At 42.5% G+C, this 14825-nt stretch overlaps 2 protein-coding genes across 2 annotated transcripts in view; one reads left to right on the plus strand and one right to left on the minus strand.

The window, feature by feature from the left end:
• The window catches only part of LOC103469608 (leukocyte surface antigen CD53-like), an 8734-nt gene extending 6389 nt beyond the window's left edge, over positions 1-2345 (plus strand). Inside the window, exons 7-8 of the mRNA XM_008417383.1 lie at positions 2081-2248; positions 2319-2345. Of these exons, the coding sequence (XP_008415605.1) occupies positions 2081-2248; positions 2319-2345 (195 nt within the window). The remainder of the gene's footprint in view (positions 1-2080; positions 2249-2318) is intronic.
• The window catches only part of araf (A-Raf proto-oncogene, serine/threonine kinase), a 25026-nt gene continuing 10308 nt past the window's right edge, over positions 108-14825 (minus strand). Inside the window, exons 3-16 of the mRNA XM_008417342.2 lie at positions 11902-12005; positions 9861-9963; positions 9622-9776; positions 9030-9125; positions 8794-8932; positions 8676-8700; positions 8462-8592; positions 8173-8375; positions 7248-7424; positions 6919-6965; positions 6391-6509; positions 5473-5604; positions 4393-4527; positions 108-3141 (exon numbers count right to left, since the gene is read on the minus strand). Of these exons, the coding sequence (XP_008415564.1) occupies positions 3001-3141; positions 4393-4527; positions 5473-5604; positions 6391-6509; positions 6919-6965; positions 7248-7424; positions 8173-8375; positions 8462-8592; positions 8676-8700; positions 8794-8932; positions 9030-9125; positions 9622-9776; positions 9861-9963; positions 11902-12005 (1707 nt within the window). The 3' untranslated portion in view covers positions 108-3000. The remainder of the gene's footprint in view (positions 3142-4392; positions 4528-5472; positions 5605-6390; positions 6510-6918; positions 6966-7247; positions 7425-8172; positions 8376-8461; positions 8593-8675; positions 8701-8793; positions 8933-9029; positions 9126-9621; positions 9777-9860; positions 9964-11901; positions 12006-14825) is intronic.

Below are 14825 nucleotides of genomic sequence, written 5' to 3' on the forward strand. Positions count from 1 at the left end.
ACTAGAATTTCATTTATATTTTAAAATTGTTTTTGTTCTGTTTAAAACCATCAGACAAAAGACATACAAATACAATTTCTGCAATTAAAAAAAAAAATGTAACTGTACACAGCAGAATACACCGTTTATTGCAAACTGAAAACACCTGACGCCGCAGAAACAACAGTATTGCAATTCACCTAAAAGATATGAAGAGACAAAATAAAGAAACTACTGATACAGCTCTCTCTTCCTTTAACTCTATGAAACTAACAGCTGTGTAAAGTTTGGTCCACCCCACCCAGTGAGTCTCCACATGCAGCACAGTGTCTCAGACGAGGCGCGGGACCCTGCAGGTCCACTGGAACAGGGCCGTCCCGGTTACTTCCTGCTTCAGATAAATAAGACGAGCGGCGGCGGCTTGAGGACGCCGCCATATTGCAACACTGAGCCAGAATTATTGCAAGCAAACACATAAGTGAGACCCTCTGAGTAGAGAAGGACCTGTGCCACAGAGCAGTTTGTCTCYAAAATCGAATCACATAAAAAAGAAAAGAAAAAACAACCATACTGTTTTAACAGGAAGTTACAGAGCAGCTCGTTTCATTCAGCAGCCTCGCGCTGGTCCGACGTTCAAGTTCTACTCAAACATCCCTGATCAGGATCAAGTTTCCACACACCACATAAATTACTTGTACAATTTTGAAGCGTTGCTACCAGCAACTGTTCTGTAGTGAAGCTCCTATGAGCTAAATGTTGCTAACTAGTTTGAGTTCATGAGGCGAAGCATTGTGGCGGAGGAGCAGACGGTACCGTGTTGGCCGGGAGGCCAGCCGTGGTCACAGACCAGATCATCCACAGGACACGAACACGCACACACACACGCACACCCACACACACACACACACGCAGCATGTTTCTCCCTAATTACAAAAACATTTTCCTGAAGCCTGATTTTTAAAAATTTATCTAGTTTAGTCTTTTTTTTCTTTTTTCCTAGATTCATTAATTTGTGTATTGAATGTCTTTTGATGTGCTGTTTGCTTTGTACATTCTTGTTCAATTATGACTAAAAAATAATGAGGAGAAAGAGGCTCTGGCCCAGTCAGGAGGAAGCATGCCGAGTTGGGGGACCCAGCCCCATCAGAACATGGAGGATCAAACGCTGGCTGTTCGTTCAACTTGACACTAAGAGACATGTTACCATCAGAAAGCGGTGACCTCTGGAACATCGGGCTGATGGGAGTCATTTCTGATCAGCTGTGAAGCTCAGAGTGACGGGAACTGTGGCAGGAAGAAAAACGATCTGGGGGAAGAGAATTGAGGCGACACCAGGACATGTCGCTTCCTTCACAGGCCTACAGACTCCTGAGCTTCCAGCACAGGTCAAAGGTCAGGGCTGAGAGCTCAGTGAAAACCAGGACCACCAGTGTAGCAGGCTGTAGTTTGCTATGTGATCCAGCAGATGGCGCACACTGACCTGCTGCTGCCTGGCAGATCAACTGAAGGAGAACTGACTTCATCATCATCAGCAGCAGCAGCAGCAGCAGCATCATGGATCACGGTGCAGATCAAACCCCAAGGCACCGAGCTGTGGTCAGCAGTTAGAGAGGCGTGTGCTGAGCCAGCAGGAAGAGGAGCAGCGAGGCGATGGCAGAACAGCTACTGACTGAACCTGAACGCACCCTGATGATGATGCAGTCAGTACCCTGCTGGCTGCCTGCGCCAACGACAGGCTGAAGCAGGAAACAACTATGGCTCATGTTTGGTTCTGGCATCAGCAGACAGAAATATTAGCCAAAGATTCAATTTTCTTACCATTAAGGTTTCCAATCCAAAACAAACAATTGCACAAATCTCATCAGCTGCTCTGATTAAGTACGACGCTCTGAGCCCTGGTGAACCATCAGGGTCAACAGAGCGGCCCGAGCAGCCTGAGAAGACCAACATGTTGCCTGGATACCGAGGAAAGACCGCGTCATTACTCATGGAGGTTCCAAAACTTTCAGCCTAAGTTTTGGAAACACCAAGGAGCCGCCTGAGTTGAGAGTGAAAACCTGACTGTGAACCTGTTGGAGAGCTTGGCTGCGTCTGTCTGAAGGTGCAGGAAGCTCACACAACCCAAACGAACAAGCACAACAACCGTCTCTTCACCCCTCCAGCTTTCACCCAGCCAGCTACCAGAGAGAAGTCAGGAATGAGCAGACCTCCTCTGCCTCAGCATGCAGCGGTCACAACCTTCCCTGGTCTGACCATTGCTCCACTCCCAGTCAGAACCCTGACCATTCATTTCAAGCTCATGGGGCCTGCTATTTAAAACCTGATCTGGTGTGGTTCAGGACTACCAGTTTGTCCTTCACCAGTAGGATGGGAGGAGGCTGCTGGGGCCCGATTGGCTGAGCCCTGRTCAGTGAGCTGCTGACCTCTGCAGGACACCGTCCTATAAACCTGGAGGTCAGCTCCAGGTCACCTGAACCTCCTCAGTGCTTCCTCCCGYRYCCTGAGACTGGCTGGTTTGGTGATTGTGTTCAAATATTGATCAAAATAGTACATACAGAAGGTTCCTATTAAGACTACATTTATCATCCTCTAAGAAGAGAGRTCCTGCYTTCACCCCTCAGACCTCCACCCCCCACTGAGCTGGGTGGTTGGTCATAAAGTGAGGAAGTGTCAGAACATCAGCAGCTCTGGGTTGTTAACCTGACTTCTAGCTTCCTCTGGTCTGACTAAGGGAAACGAGGAGCAGCATCCCTGCATCAGAAGCTCCTCCCTCTGAGTCGCATTCAGTGCATCTCTGGGTTATCCTATTCTTCAGCATCAGGCCTCTGTCTGGTACGGTAAGGTTCGCCATCACACTAAGCAGAGTGTTGCGGTTGCTTGTAGAGTTTGGTTCTGAGCTGTGCGGCTCCTGAGCTGCGGGGTGCCGGGTGGGTGTGGGGTGGGTGTGTTCTGTCTTTAGAGCCAGCTGTGTCCTCTCAGGCACAGGAACGCTGCTGCGTTTCAGCCGAGGCCAGAGGAGGCCTAGAGGGGCATCAGCCTGGTGGTGTGGAACAGGAGCGGGTTCAGGTCCTCGGCCTGGACGGCCCGGTGAAGCGATGGCTCCGAGCGACTTCGCTCAATTTTTGGCATCAGTTCCTGCACTTGCTCAATGGCTACCAAGATCTGGAGGGACACAACCACATGTAGAGAAACGGTTCAATGATGCTAAGGAAGCAGGTTTCTAYAGACGGGTTTCTGAAGGACCTCAGTAGAACCGGAGTCACCCTGGAYCTGGACTGTTGGTGTGTTGAAATGAGCCAGAGCATCTGCAGGTTTCACCAACTCAAATCTAAAACTTTTTAAAACCTTTTCTCATCTTTCTCAGMTGTATTTCCCTCCATAGCAACATCCTTATTGAAATAAAATTCTTCCCCAGGCCAGCAGCTTTGTGTTTCTCATACCAAATATGGCAGCAGCCTCAAATCCAAAGTGCTACGTTTTTTATACACAGAATGCAAGTAGCATCRTATGAGCTAGTAACAGAAGAGGACCAGTGGTGAAAACTAACGTTGTCBRGTCAACTGCAGATAGATGCAAAAAGCTAGCTAGCTAGCTRGCAAGTCTACACTAGCAGCTAGCTAGCAGTAGCAACAAAGATGTCTGCACGGGACTCAAACTGTTGCCTGATGGAACGTCGCGCCAGAACAAAAACAAGGACAAAACACTAACTAGAAAGCATGAGGTTAAATAGTACTAGTATTATCACAACAAAACAACTGCCCTGTCATTAACATATTAAAGGGCAACCTACATTTTTTTTWAAAATTAAWTTTAAGACTTTTTAAGGACTTAATTTTAAATACAGGCATTTAGGACTTTTTAAGGACGCACAGACAGCCGGTGTAGCTCTGGCTGGAGGTTKAGAGTTGACCTGCTGGAAGGTCAATCTGAACTCGTTCCAACTGAAGGCCTCACAAAATCAGTCCCTAGGCCACAAATGGTTCCCAGGCCATACTTTGGACACCCTTGCGTCATACCCTCTGTTAGGGTTGGGCAAAGGTGATAAARAAAATGTAATTAAAAAAGAGCTCTAACATATTGGTTTTCACATAAAGACATGTAGATGAAGGTGCAGGCTTTATGTTCACACTGCATCCATCTCCAGATGCTGCAACATTTGCATTATAATTTACTGATAAATGAATGTCTAATTAATTATTCATGAATCATGACAAAGATAGAAAAAGATTCAACCAAAACGCTTCAAGTGCTGTAAGTTTGCAGAGAGTCTATGAGGTCTATCCCTTATGTCCTTTCACTAATAATCACACTGTAATATTTTCATTAGATACACTGAAATGATCAAATTGAAGAATTTGCGGGATGATATGCTGGTACTCATTTCAGCAGCAAGCATCCATCTCTCTGACCCACCTGTGGAAAAAGGGGCCTCTCCTCCCGTTTGAACTTCAGGCAGTCAATGATGAGCCTCTTCATGGACTTGGGTGAGGTGCTGCACAGTTTACCGAGGTCTGGAGACAAGTAACCACGCCCCACCATGAACAGTATCTGAAGCACAAGGAAAAGAAAAAACAACATGCATCAGCCTGTGCCACATGAGCTGAAAGGCTGAACAAGAGGCTGCAGAGTTTGAGGTTCACTGAAGAGCAGCAGAGGACTGACCTGAACTGGTATGACTRGGAAGATAATGAAATGCTGTGTCAGCAACAATTAAGACTCTTASAATAGAAAATATAACTAAACACATCTGGTAGGAACTCAGACCATGTACTTTTCAGTGATGATCTAATTATATATGCGTACTTTGGCACTATGGTTTCTCAGTTCTGTTTTTTTTCTCCGTTTCTGTAGAAGCAGACTTTAAGGGTGTAATCCTGTATTCTCTCCGTCCTTCTTGTACCATAGTCTATTACATTTGAGTAAAACCCACAGCAGTTTCTAAAAAAAGTTTATAAGTATCAAGTATCAACATGGCAAAAGCTGTAAAGCTCCTCTTGTAAAAGGAAATCTCTTTCACAACAGACTGACGGACAATAATTCTGAGCACCAATTTGCTTTAAAATAATAAAGCAAATTTGTTACTTTATTATTATATTCCTCACTCGTCCAATATATTCCAAATATTAGAATTAAGCTTTAAAAGTGTTTTTTTTAGCAGATGACTACTCTGATGTGGCATTGTACAGTGAGCAGTCAGGGGCAAAAAGCACCTGCATCTGACCTCTGCTGTGATGTTTAGCATTGCTCTCATCAAGCAAAAGAGCAGAAAACCACTGATGGACACAACAGATCAGAACATCAAGCTGACCTGATCTGTGAGGTGTTGAGTTAGGCACACTGCCCAGAACCCTCCATGTTTTAGATACTTCCTGKTTCAAAACAACTGAGTCAAATCAAACTCGTGAACAGAACTCTGCAGAACCAGGGACAGCTAGAACATACAGGACACCGGCAGCTGGACAGATCTGGGTTAGTGAAGTGTCGGCACCAAACCTGGTCTCTGTTGTTGATATTGGAGTAAGGAAGCGTTCCCGACATCAGCTCAAACAGCACCACTCCATAACCGTACACGTCAGACTGGAAGGTGTACGGGTTGCTGTCCTGCATCCGGATCACCTCGGGAGCCTGGAGAGCAGCAGGAGAAAATGCAGCAGCAACACGTTAGCATCAGACTTAGCACTTGCCTCCTAAAGAGAGCAGAATCCCTTTGTTTGTAATGCTGCRGCCATCTTGAGGATCCAGCAGAGGATCAGCGTAGATGTGGACATAAACCTGCTTTATATTCTGTTAACTGGTTGTCATGGTGAAGCACCAGTACTTTGAAGTGAAGCAGATGTTTTTTTAATCAGTGATGTTTAGTTAGTGGTGATAGTTGATGCTACCCACAGTTAACAATTTAAAATGTCAATTATGTTTCCTTTTGTATTAAAACAGTGAAATCCTAGTTAAGACACTCATCACSTCCACACACAGTGTGACGTCACCTCTGGTCCAAACAGCAATAATGAATGAATCACAGAAAGGCGTCTTAAGGCTCCTGGGTAGTTACCAGATGAATTCAMAGTTGAACACTTCTGGAAGTTGAATATGAAATATTGAGATGGAAACATCTCAATATTTAGTAGAGATCTTTGAACTCTACTAAAGGAAGTGTGATGCAACTCCCACAGGTCGCAGTTTGTTACCATTGTGTCTGATAACAACCAGGAAGATTTTACTGCTTTAGGAGATTTTCTCTRATGAACAAAGAGACAGTGCTGAAAATTATTGCTGTATTTTAAAATAATAAAAAAGTGAACATAATGAAACTTTCAATTYATCCAGAAAACTGGCTGAAAGGGAGCCAGTGTGATTCTCCTTTAAATATGAAGCTAATGTGTTAGTTAAGGAACATGCTTATGGAGAGCTTACCATCCAGAGGATGGAGCCGCTGGGCTGCTCTACTTGCTGGGASCCGCTCCATCGATACTTCACCGTGGCCAAGCCAAAGTCACCGATCTTTACGGTCCAGCCCTCGTGGAGGAAAATATCTGGCAACAGAGCTGAGAAACGGTCCAGCAGACAAGTGGTGCAGAGGATCTTTGTATCACATACCACAAAAACCAGGCAGATATTTAAAGCAGTAAAAGGCAGTGGGGGTGAGGGGAGGGTCGCAGGGGAAACTAACCACCAAGGGAAAGTTTGTTGAAGCTCAAAACCTCAAATGTCAAATTAGTCAGCACCTAACAAGAATGAAGAAMATTTCACCTTCAGTTCCATATATTAGTTTAATGTCAAATGAACAAAGTATGGTTGAAGAATGACTATTCTTTTTTTGTATCACTTACAAACAAATTACTTTAATCCTATTTGAACCTTTAGAAGTTGCTGAACTCTGAGCTAAACTGAGAAACATAAACATGCATTTATTAAAGGGTAACACAGACAAAGCAAGGATACTGTTTGACTTCAGGTCTCGATGAATGATGTTCTTTGCATGAAGGTAACTATGGAAGAGAAGAAGAGCAAAATGAAATAAAATCCACAAATCTGACACAAGGATTAACTCCACTGACCGGAGTCAAACATCCCTTCATGGAAATTCAACTTTCTGTTTCCTAGTTGCTCTTTATCTGTTCAAAAAAACTGTATAAGTTCAATTATTTKATTAAACTTAACAATTTAATGTAAAAATAAATCATCTGTTGATGAAGACACACTGGATGCCTCTCATTGTCAGACTTCCCCCCGTTAAAACGTGTTAGTGGAAAGTCATCTGAACRTCTTACTCCATGCCCTGCGCCGTCTGTCTGGCCACATCAATGCGACGCATTGTGTCAAACTTGGTTTCTGTGACGTGCAGATGGCGGTAAAGACTGCTCCCCTCACACCACTGGGTGATGATGGCAAAGTTGGGCTTAGTCATGAAGCCCATGAAGAGCAGGATATTGACATGGCGGGTTTTCCTGCAGAGCATAAATAGTAAGCATGTTAGAAACTCCCTTTATCTCATCCGCTGGATGTCAGTGGATCCCTAAGAGTCAGTTCATACTGAGGACATCAGAGTCAGATTTACCGCTTCACCATCTCTGATCAACCAAAGACCATTCTAATAGTAGCAGGACTGGGCCATACGGCTTTAATTTTTCTCGTCCCCGATCCTATTTTAATCCATTTTATTTTTTTCTCACTTTCTTTGCATAAAATTTTMTTACAAATGACAAAAATATTTCCAAAAATGACTTCTATTTCAAATGTCTTTTCTGCCAGTTAGAATATTAGGGCCATATGAGAACATTTATTCCATATTATGATAAAACGTCATTATTTACCGAATAACTTTGCATTATTTGGTAAATAATGACACTTTTAATGYAAAATTCCATTAAAACTTGCATTTAAAGTCCATTAATAGTGTCAACTTTGCATTAAGGCYGTCATTATTTACCAAATGACACTTCATAACAACAGTAGTAAACATTCATGAAGCGTCCTTCATGTTCATGACAGGTGTTCTGTCATATTTATGATAGCGTGTCTGTTTTATGAACATCCCCTCAAATAAAGTCTTTTAAAAAAAATCCAGATTTTCAAAAATGAAATCTTCAAAAACATAATCAATAAAATGAATTTATCGCCTACCCCCAAAAAGCAGAAATCAACAGGATGCATTAGTAGTACTGAATGTWGAGTATGAACCACATGGCTGCTCACCGTAAGACCTGCATTTCATTCTTGAAGGCCTGCAGCTGCTCAGGCGTTGGCTCTTTAACCTTGAGGATCTTGATGGCCACGTCTCCGTGCCACTTGCCCTTGAAGACCGTCCCAAAGGAACCCGTGCCTATTCTCTTCTGCAGGGTGACTTCTCGATAGGGGACCTCCCAGTAGTAACTAGAGTCTCTGTAGCCTCCGCGGTGCTGAAGCAACACAAAGCGGCCCTTTACTCTCTACTTCCCCCCCCCCCATCAGAGGACAACCATGGACCAGGCTGGAGACAACATACCACTTTCTTCTTGTCGTCGGATGAGGAGGATTTGCGTTCCTTGTGCTCTAAGGGGGACTTCTGCAGCCTCCTTCCGGGGGAGCCCAAAGAGGATGGGGGGCTGGTGGGGGGTTTGGGCGAGGGCTCTGGGCCTGTGGGGACACATAACACCGATAAGGATGAGACAAACCCGGATTGGAAATGAAACAAGAGCAGCTGTTGAGAGGAGGCTTACCTATCGTGTTGTATTTCAGTGTTTCCTACAAAACATTGGATAAAGGAACATTAGATGTTGGTCAGTTCAGGACACACATTGTTTTAATGTACAGCAGGACTGTCCAAACAAAGCTGACCTCTAAGACAATGACGGTAGTAATGTCCACTGTGCTGACCATGTGGACGTTGGGGGTGGAGGTGGAGCGATGTCTCTGTAGAGACTGGCCATCTCCACCTGTTGTTGGAAAGTTAAAGGTCGGGGATAGGAGGCCTGATCTGGAACCGTTCCGGAAAACACAGTTTTTGTGCTAGAGTCAGTTTCACACATCAGAAGCTTTTGATTTCAATCCATCTGGTTTGGTTCAGAGCTTACCCAGCAGGCTCTGGGGTTAAGGCGAGGTTGCTCTGCGATGGAGAATTCTCAGGCAACAATATCTGAGGATAATCTGTGCAGGAATTGCTGTCACACCTGCACAAAACATTCAGAGAACAAAAACACGATTTGCAACMAGTTTGTGCCCATAGACGGGTCAACAGCAACATATTAGTAATAATTGTACATGGGAGGTCAGACAGCTGAGCCTGACACTTGAGATTTGTTCAAGTGTCAGACTCTTTCATAGAATAAAAGTAACTTCCATTTAGGATTATTGAGAAACTATATGCATACAAACATTTGGAGAGTGACCTCACTCTCCAAATGTTTGTATGCATATACAAACATTTGTATATGCATACAAATGTTTGTATGCATATACAAACATTTGTATATGCATACAAATGTTTGTATGCATATACAAACATTTGTATATGCATTTCTCTTTCTATGAAAAGAAAGAGAAATGCAGTCAAAAGTCTCAATAAAACCCTCAAAATCCAGCAGGAAAAAATATAAATATCTGGTAAATTTGAACTTTAGACAAGTTTGAAGACCTGATGATGACTTGCCAGTAAGTAAAACTCACCGTTTGCTCACTGTATCCATGTCGACACACACAGTGGGGACTTTGCTGCTGCAGTGCTGGTGAAACTTGTAGCCACATGTCTGACATCTGAAGCCATTAAAAAGAAACTTGTGGCAAAAATCACAGTAAGCCAGTTTGAAAAAGGTTTTCCGTACCTGTGAAAACAAACACATCCAAGATATTCGCTTCTGAAAGAACAGCAGAAAGAGGAAATGTTGCGATTCTGACCAGGTACGTACAAAGTTATGCATGGTAAGAGGAATGTCATCCAGGACTTCAACTAGCAGCTCCTCTCCGACCAGAGGGGTGATGTCTGTGTCCCAGTCCGTCAGTCTCTTACGACTATGAACAGGAACAAAAACATGTTGAACAGCAGACAGCAAAAAGAACTATAAATGTAGGGTACAGATGGGGCATCCTGCTGTATTATAATCAAGCATAACTGTGAAATTTCCGCCRTCTGTTTGTGGTCTTTGGCAGCATCTTTGCGTTTATCACACTGCATATGGATCTCTACAGCCTTAATCCAAACTTCAGGTTTTTTTTGTACAGAATGCATATAGCCTTTGGCAACATAACTGAGGCAATGGCGAAAACGAACATCGTACAGCAATAAAGATGTTTGCGCATGATTCAAACTTTTGCCTGACAGAAATGTCAAGAGAAAAGAAAAAAGACTACATTCAAGAATATACAAGATTAAATAACCCTGTCACGACAAAATGTAAGACCTGTGATTATCGTATTTAAGGCCAACTTAAGTTCTTTTAAGGATGCGYGGGCAGCCTGAAAAATGGGTACATAACAGAACTGTGCAGCACCTGTTGACATTCAGCCACAGCTATCATTTGAATCACATGTGCTGAAGCAGAGGCGGATCTAAGAGATGCAGGACAGTGGGTCCTGAGGGCCAGGATGGAGGAACACCGTCTTAGCCCAATCTGGACAAGACTGTAGTGTGAACTGTGGATATGTGTTGCCAAGAGCCAAACATAGGAGAGGGACGCATCTGCTAGCTGATCATTGTCCAACTTGGTGGCTTGCCAACATCAACCTGGCACCAACTGGTTTCTCCGTTTATTCTTCAAACACTTGTCCTTGAATCAGTTGCGGTGCAAGTTTGAATCGTTCAGCTGTTCGTTTGATGAATCGTTCATGATCTCATCAGGTGAACTTAGWGTTTGAGTCGACAGAGAAAGATGTGGATCCTCAGTGTCTTTCACTGGAAAGACTGAAGCTGGGTAGCGTCCGCTGCCTTAGACTGAAGCTGCAGCAACAATCTTTAGTTAATGTAAAGATTGTAACGTGTAACTTGTTCTCCACAAGTTCAGAATATAACTGTAAAGCTAATGCAAAGATTACTTTAGGCTAGTGTTAGTTTACTAATCTGTCAGTTACTGCTGTGTTTTAAAGACTTGCGCAACTGTTCAACTTCTCATTGATCTGCTGCGGTGTTTGGTAAGCTAAGGGTAAATGGACTTCAGCCTGTTAGCTGAATGACTGAAAACTATTTAAACAAACCTTTTTGCTGAAAACAGCRGATTTGTTAAATTTGTCACCATCTYGTGACAGTATAAGATAAGACCGATAATCTGTGAAACAAACTAAGCTCCTGTGTCTCCTCCCTGTGGTCCTACTGCCATCTGCTGAACTACAGAAACAAACAATCAGAGCAGGCAGAGGGGGTCTTAGCGCTGTCAATCAACCTCATGGACTAGCTGCCAAGTGTGCTAATGGTAAAGAAACAACTTATTGTTACATGAAAACTGTTTAGCCGCCATCATTGAGAACTATGCTAACTTTYAGCATTCGTGGCAAGCTCTAGTGCGGTCAACTAGCTGTAGCGCAGCAAAGAGCAAGGGGGGAGTGTGTGTGTGTAGCGCGTACATGAGAATGATTGACAGTGCTAAGGTCTGCTTCCTGGCTCTGATTGGTTGGTGTGTTTCTGCAGGTGGCTGTAGGTCCATTGGGAGAAGGCAGAGAAGCTTGATTTTTTTGCTAATTATCTGTCTCATGTTATATTGTCTGTACATTATGACAGTTTTAAAAATATGTATAAGAAAAAAAAAACATTGTTTATTAAAGTTACATAYTGCAGCTTTAACAAGAAAAAAGCTTGAATATATTTTAAATATTTTCCCTCCATRTAAATAAGGATTTAGGGTGATAATGTGTGTCTGAGTGGATGTAGCTGGGACAAGATTAGCTGTGGTTTTCTGTGGASACAGTGAGGAATGCAGTGTAATGTTTGTCACTGATGTAGGAGGAAGAACATCTTACCCTTCTAGCAGGCGAAACACAGCACAGCAGTCTTGGCTCAGGCCTCTCACTTTGAGCGCTTTATTAAGACTCTCGTACACGGTTTGTCCTTGCCGGACGTTCACCTGCCAACAGAAATCCTCAGGTCAACAGCAGAAGCTTAAATTGACATTCAGTCGGCTGACAACATGACTGAAACTGGAAAGCAGCACTATGATCACWGAGTTAGCATTAGCTCCTGATGTTGTTGAGAGTGAAGCTCCAAGCTGGAGCTTCAGTGTACAGATTCTTTTTAAAGCCAAAACAATGCTACATTCCTGCTCTGACCACAACAAAGCTCTTATAGATGACAGCGTGGGATGTCAGACAGCCACAAGCTCCACTTCCATGGCAACGTTACCACACAAGATGTTTCCCAACTATGTGTGCATTTCTAAATGATGCACCAGGGAGTTTGTGCGTGGATGTTTATTTTGTACAGACAGCAAAGGTGGGAAAAATAAAACTGAACCAACATCTAATCACAAGGAGGATTAGACTTTCATTCTTGGACTGTGATTGAGACATCTAAAAATAGCCAATATTGTTGCACCTCAGCCATGCAGACTTTACAAGTAAACTTGTGATCAACTTTTTATTTTAAGTTGATTTCAGTTTTAGGATTGAGCTTATTCAGCTGTTTTATAATATGACCAGATATTTTTGATGAGGTTTGATCTTTATGACTTTCCTGGCAACATGTCCAGATAGGGGTTTGCATTCATCATTTGTCATGCTAAATTTCTTATAATATTTTTGATTTATTGTTCTCTCAATATATTCCAGTTAATTATGTTTAAAACTCTGAAAACTGTTTCTAAAGTCAGGACTAATTTTGCTATTTTTCCCCACTGTTTGTTCAATAAAAGTGTATCAATAAATATCAATAAATGTTAAAATATGATTAAATGCAGTAACTTTGTGACATTTAGTCAAATGTTTTTATGTGACTGATTTCCTAAAGGACAGTATTAAAATAGAAACAACTTTCATGAGCAGTATTTGTGATTGTGATACAACCACAGCCATACAGTTACCTAAAAAGTAATTAATAGTTTTTCTCATCACTTATGATGACAATAGTACCACAAAATATTGTAATAAAATTTTAAAGTCTGTCCTTAGTCCAGTCTCTCTCCTAGAGGGAAGCAACCCGCAGACGGATGCCATTTTGTTGGTACAACACAAGACTCATGGGGGAATCACCTTTTCTTCTTTAGACAAGTCAAAAAAATCATCCCATGCATCCAAAAGAACCAGGAAGAAGATTTATCTGATAAAATAATCTTGGAGCGGTCTCCTCCTGCCTGTTCATGCATGATTTGCAAATTTGTAGTCTTTCCTTGATGATTGTTTTAAACAGGAGTTTCTTTGCTGTGATCCTGGCATTACACCTAACGTACGCTTACTGCTGCACAAACTCTTCACTCAATGCAACACAGTTTGCTGAAAATAGAGTTTTGGTATAAACTTAAAGCTAATAAAGTTCTCTACACAATAAACAAAAAATAATCACTGTTCTCCCAAACAACTGCGCACCACTCGTAAAGCCTTTGGCCATGACGGCAGAGGTGGGCTTGAGGTCAGTGTCTTGTTGCATGACAGAGATCCAGAAAATAAACACCAGCCCCGGGGCGTACCGTGAACCCATTAGCTCTATTCTGAAGCCCACGAGAAGCTAATAACTCGTTTCTACTTTCCACGTAATGTTATCACTGACAACAATCCAGAAAATCAGGAAGAACAGGAATAAAACATTCAGAGTCGTCTCTATCCAACTGCTTCCAGAAACCAAGATGACTTCCATCCGCAGGACAAAAACAACAACACGGCATGTGTCTGTAGGAAGATTTGTGTTTCAGTCTGGACTCAGAGATTAAAACACATCAGGCAACAGAGAGGTTAAAGTAGGAATTGGTAATATGAAATAAAAATTTTATTCCCAATCATTAGTGGTAATCAATGTGAAAACAGTAAAAGTGGTATTAGAAGATATTCTTGGCCACCAACATGTTCGTTACCGTGAGCTTTGGTGCCTGGTGCTCTAATAGAACTGTCATTATTTTTCCATTTGAATTTTAAAGAATCTCATCGTAATCAGGGGAAATTAAGTTCACTCTTCTTGTCACAGACGTTCCTGTTCCTTAGGAAAGTTTCTTTATTTAAAGGCTGCGTAGATCTTAGATGCAAAGCAGATTTTGTAAAGAATCCAGACTGTTTCTAAARCTTTAGCAGAAGGACCCAGTATTCATGCAGTTAACTGGGTCTGGCACCGATTAACTGGTGCCATTTCAGCACCAACCAGGAGCTGGGACAGATGAAAGCATCACTGTCATCAGGAGCAGGAGAAGAGCTCCTGAAGACCGGGAAACAATGAAAATAAGAGCATCCTGTTCAACATCAGTCAATTTTCATTTTGATCTGACAGATATATGACCAAAAAAACCCATTCAAAATCACTGAACATCAATATCATCAGCAAGTTGGATTTGAAATGGAATAGCATGAGTTCACTSTTCTCTTCTCTTCTGAGCCATCAGGATATCAGCTCAATGAGCTGCATAGAGTGATGTTTAAAAATCCATATGTTCTGCCGAATCCAGTTAATAGACAGCAATGGTCCTCAGATCATACTGGGTTTCCTTCAGTGTGTTATAAGCCTGGCGGGCCACCAGGCTTTGGTTACACCCCCAATAGGCTCAACATCATTTGTTCATTTATTATGCAACAGTAACTGTGATAGCAAATACACGTTAAAGAGTCTCTTTGGAGAGACGCACAATGACAACATAGTATGGTCAGTATGAGGTCAGGAATCTTTATTCATCAGAACTCCTTTTACCACAGCCCGTCTTTACCAGTCTACCCACTAATAACTTCAGCAAACAAAGTGACAAGTCAAAAAA

Source organism: Poecilia reticulata, linkage group LG9 (assembly GCF_000633615.1).
Source record: "Poecilia reticulata strain Guanapo linkage group LG9, Guppy_female_1.0+MT, whole genome shotgun sequence".
NCBI classification, from domain to species: domain Eukaryota; kingdom Metazoa; phylum Chordata; class Actinopteri; order Cyprinodontiformes; family Poeciliidae; genus Poecilia; species Poecilia reticulata.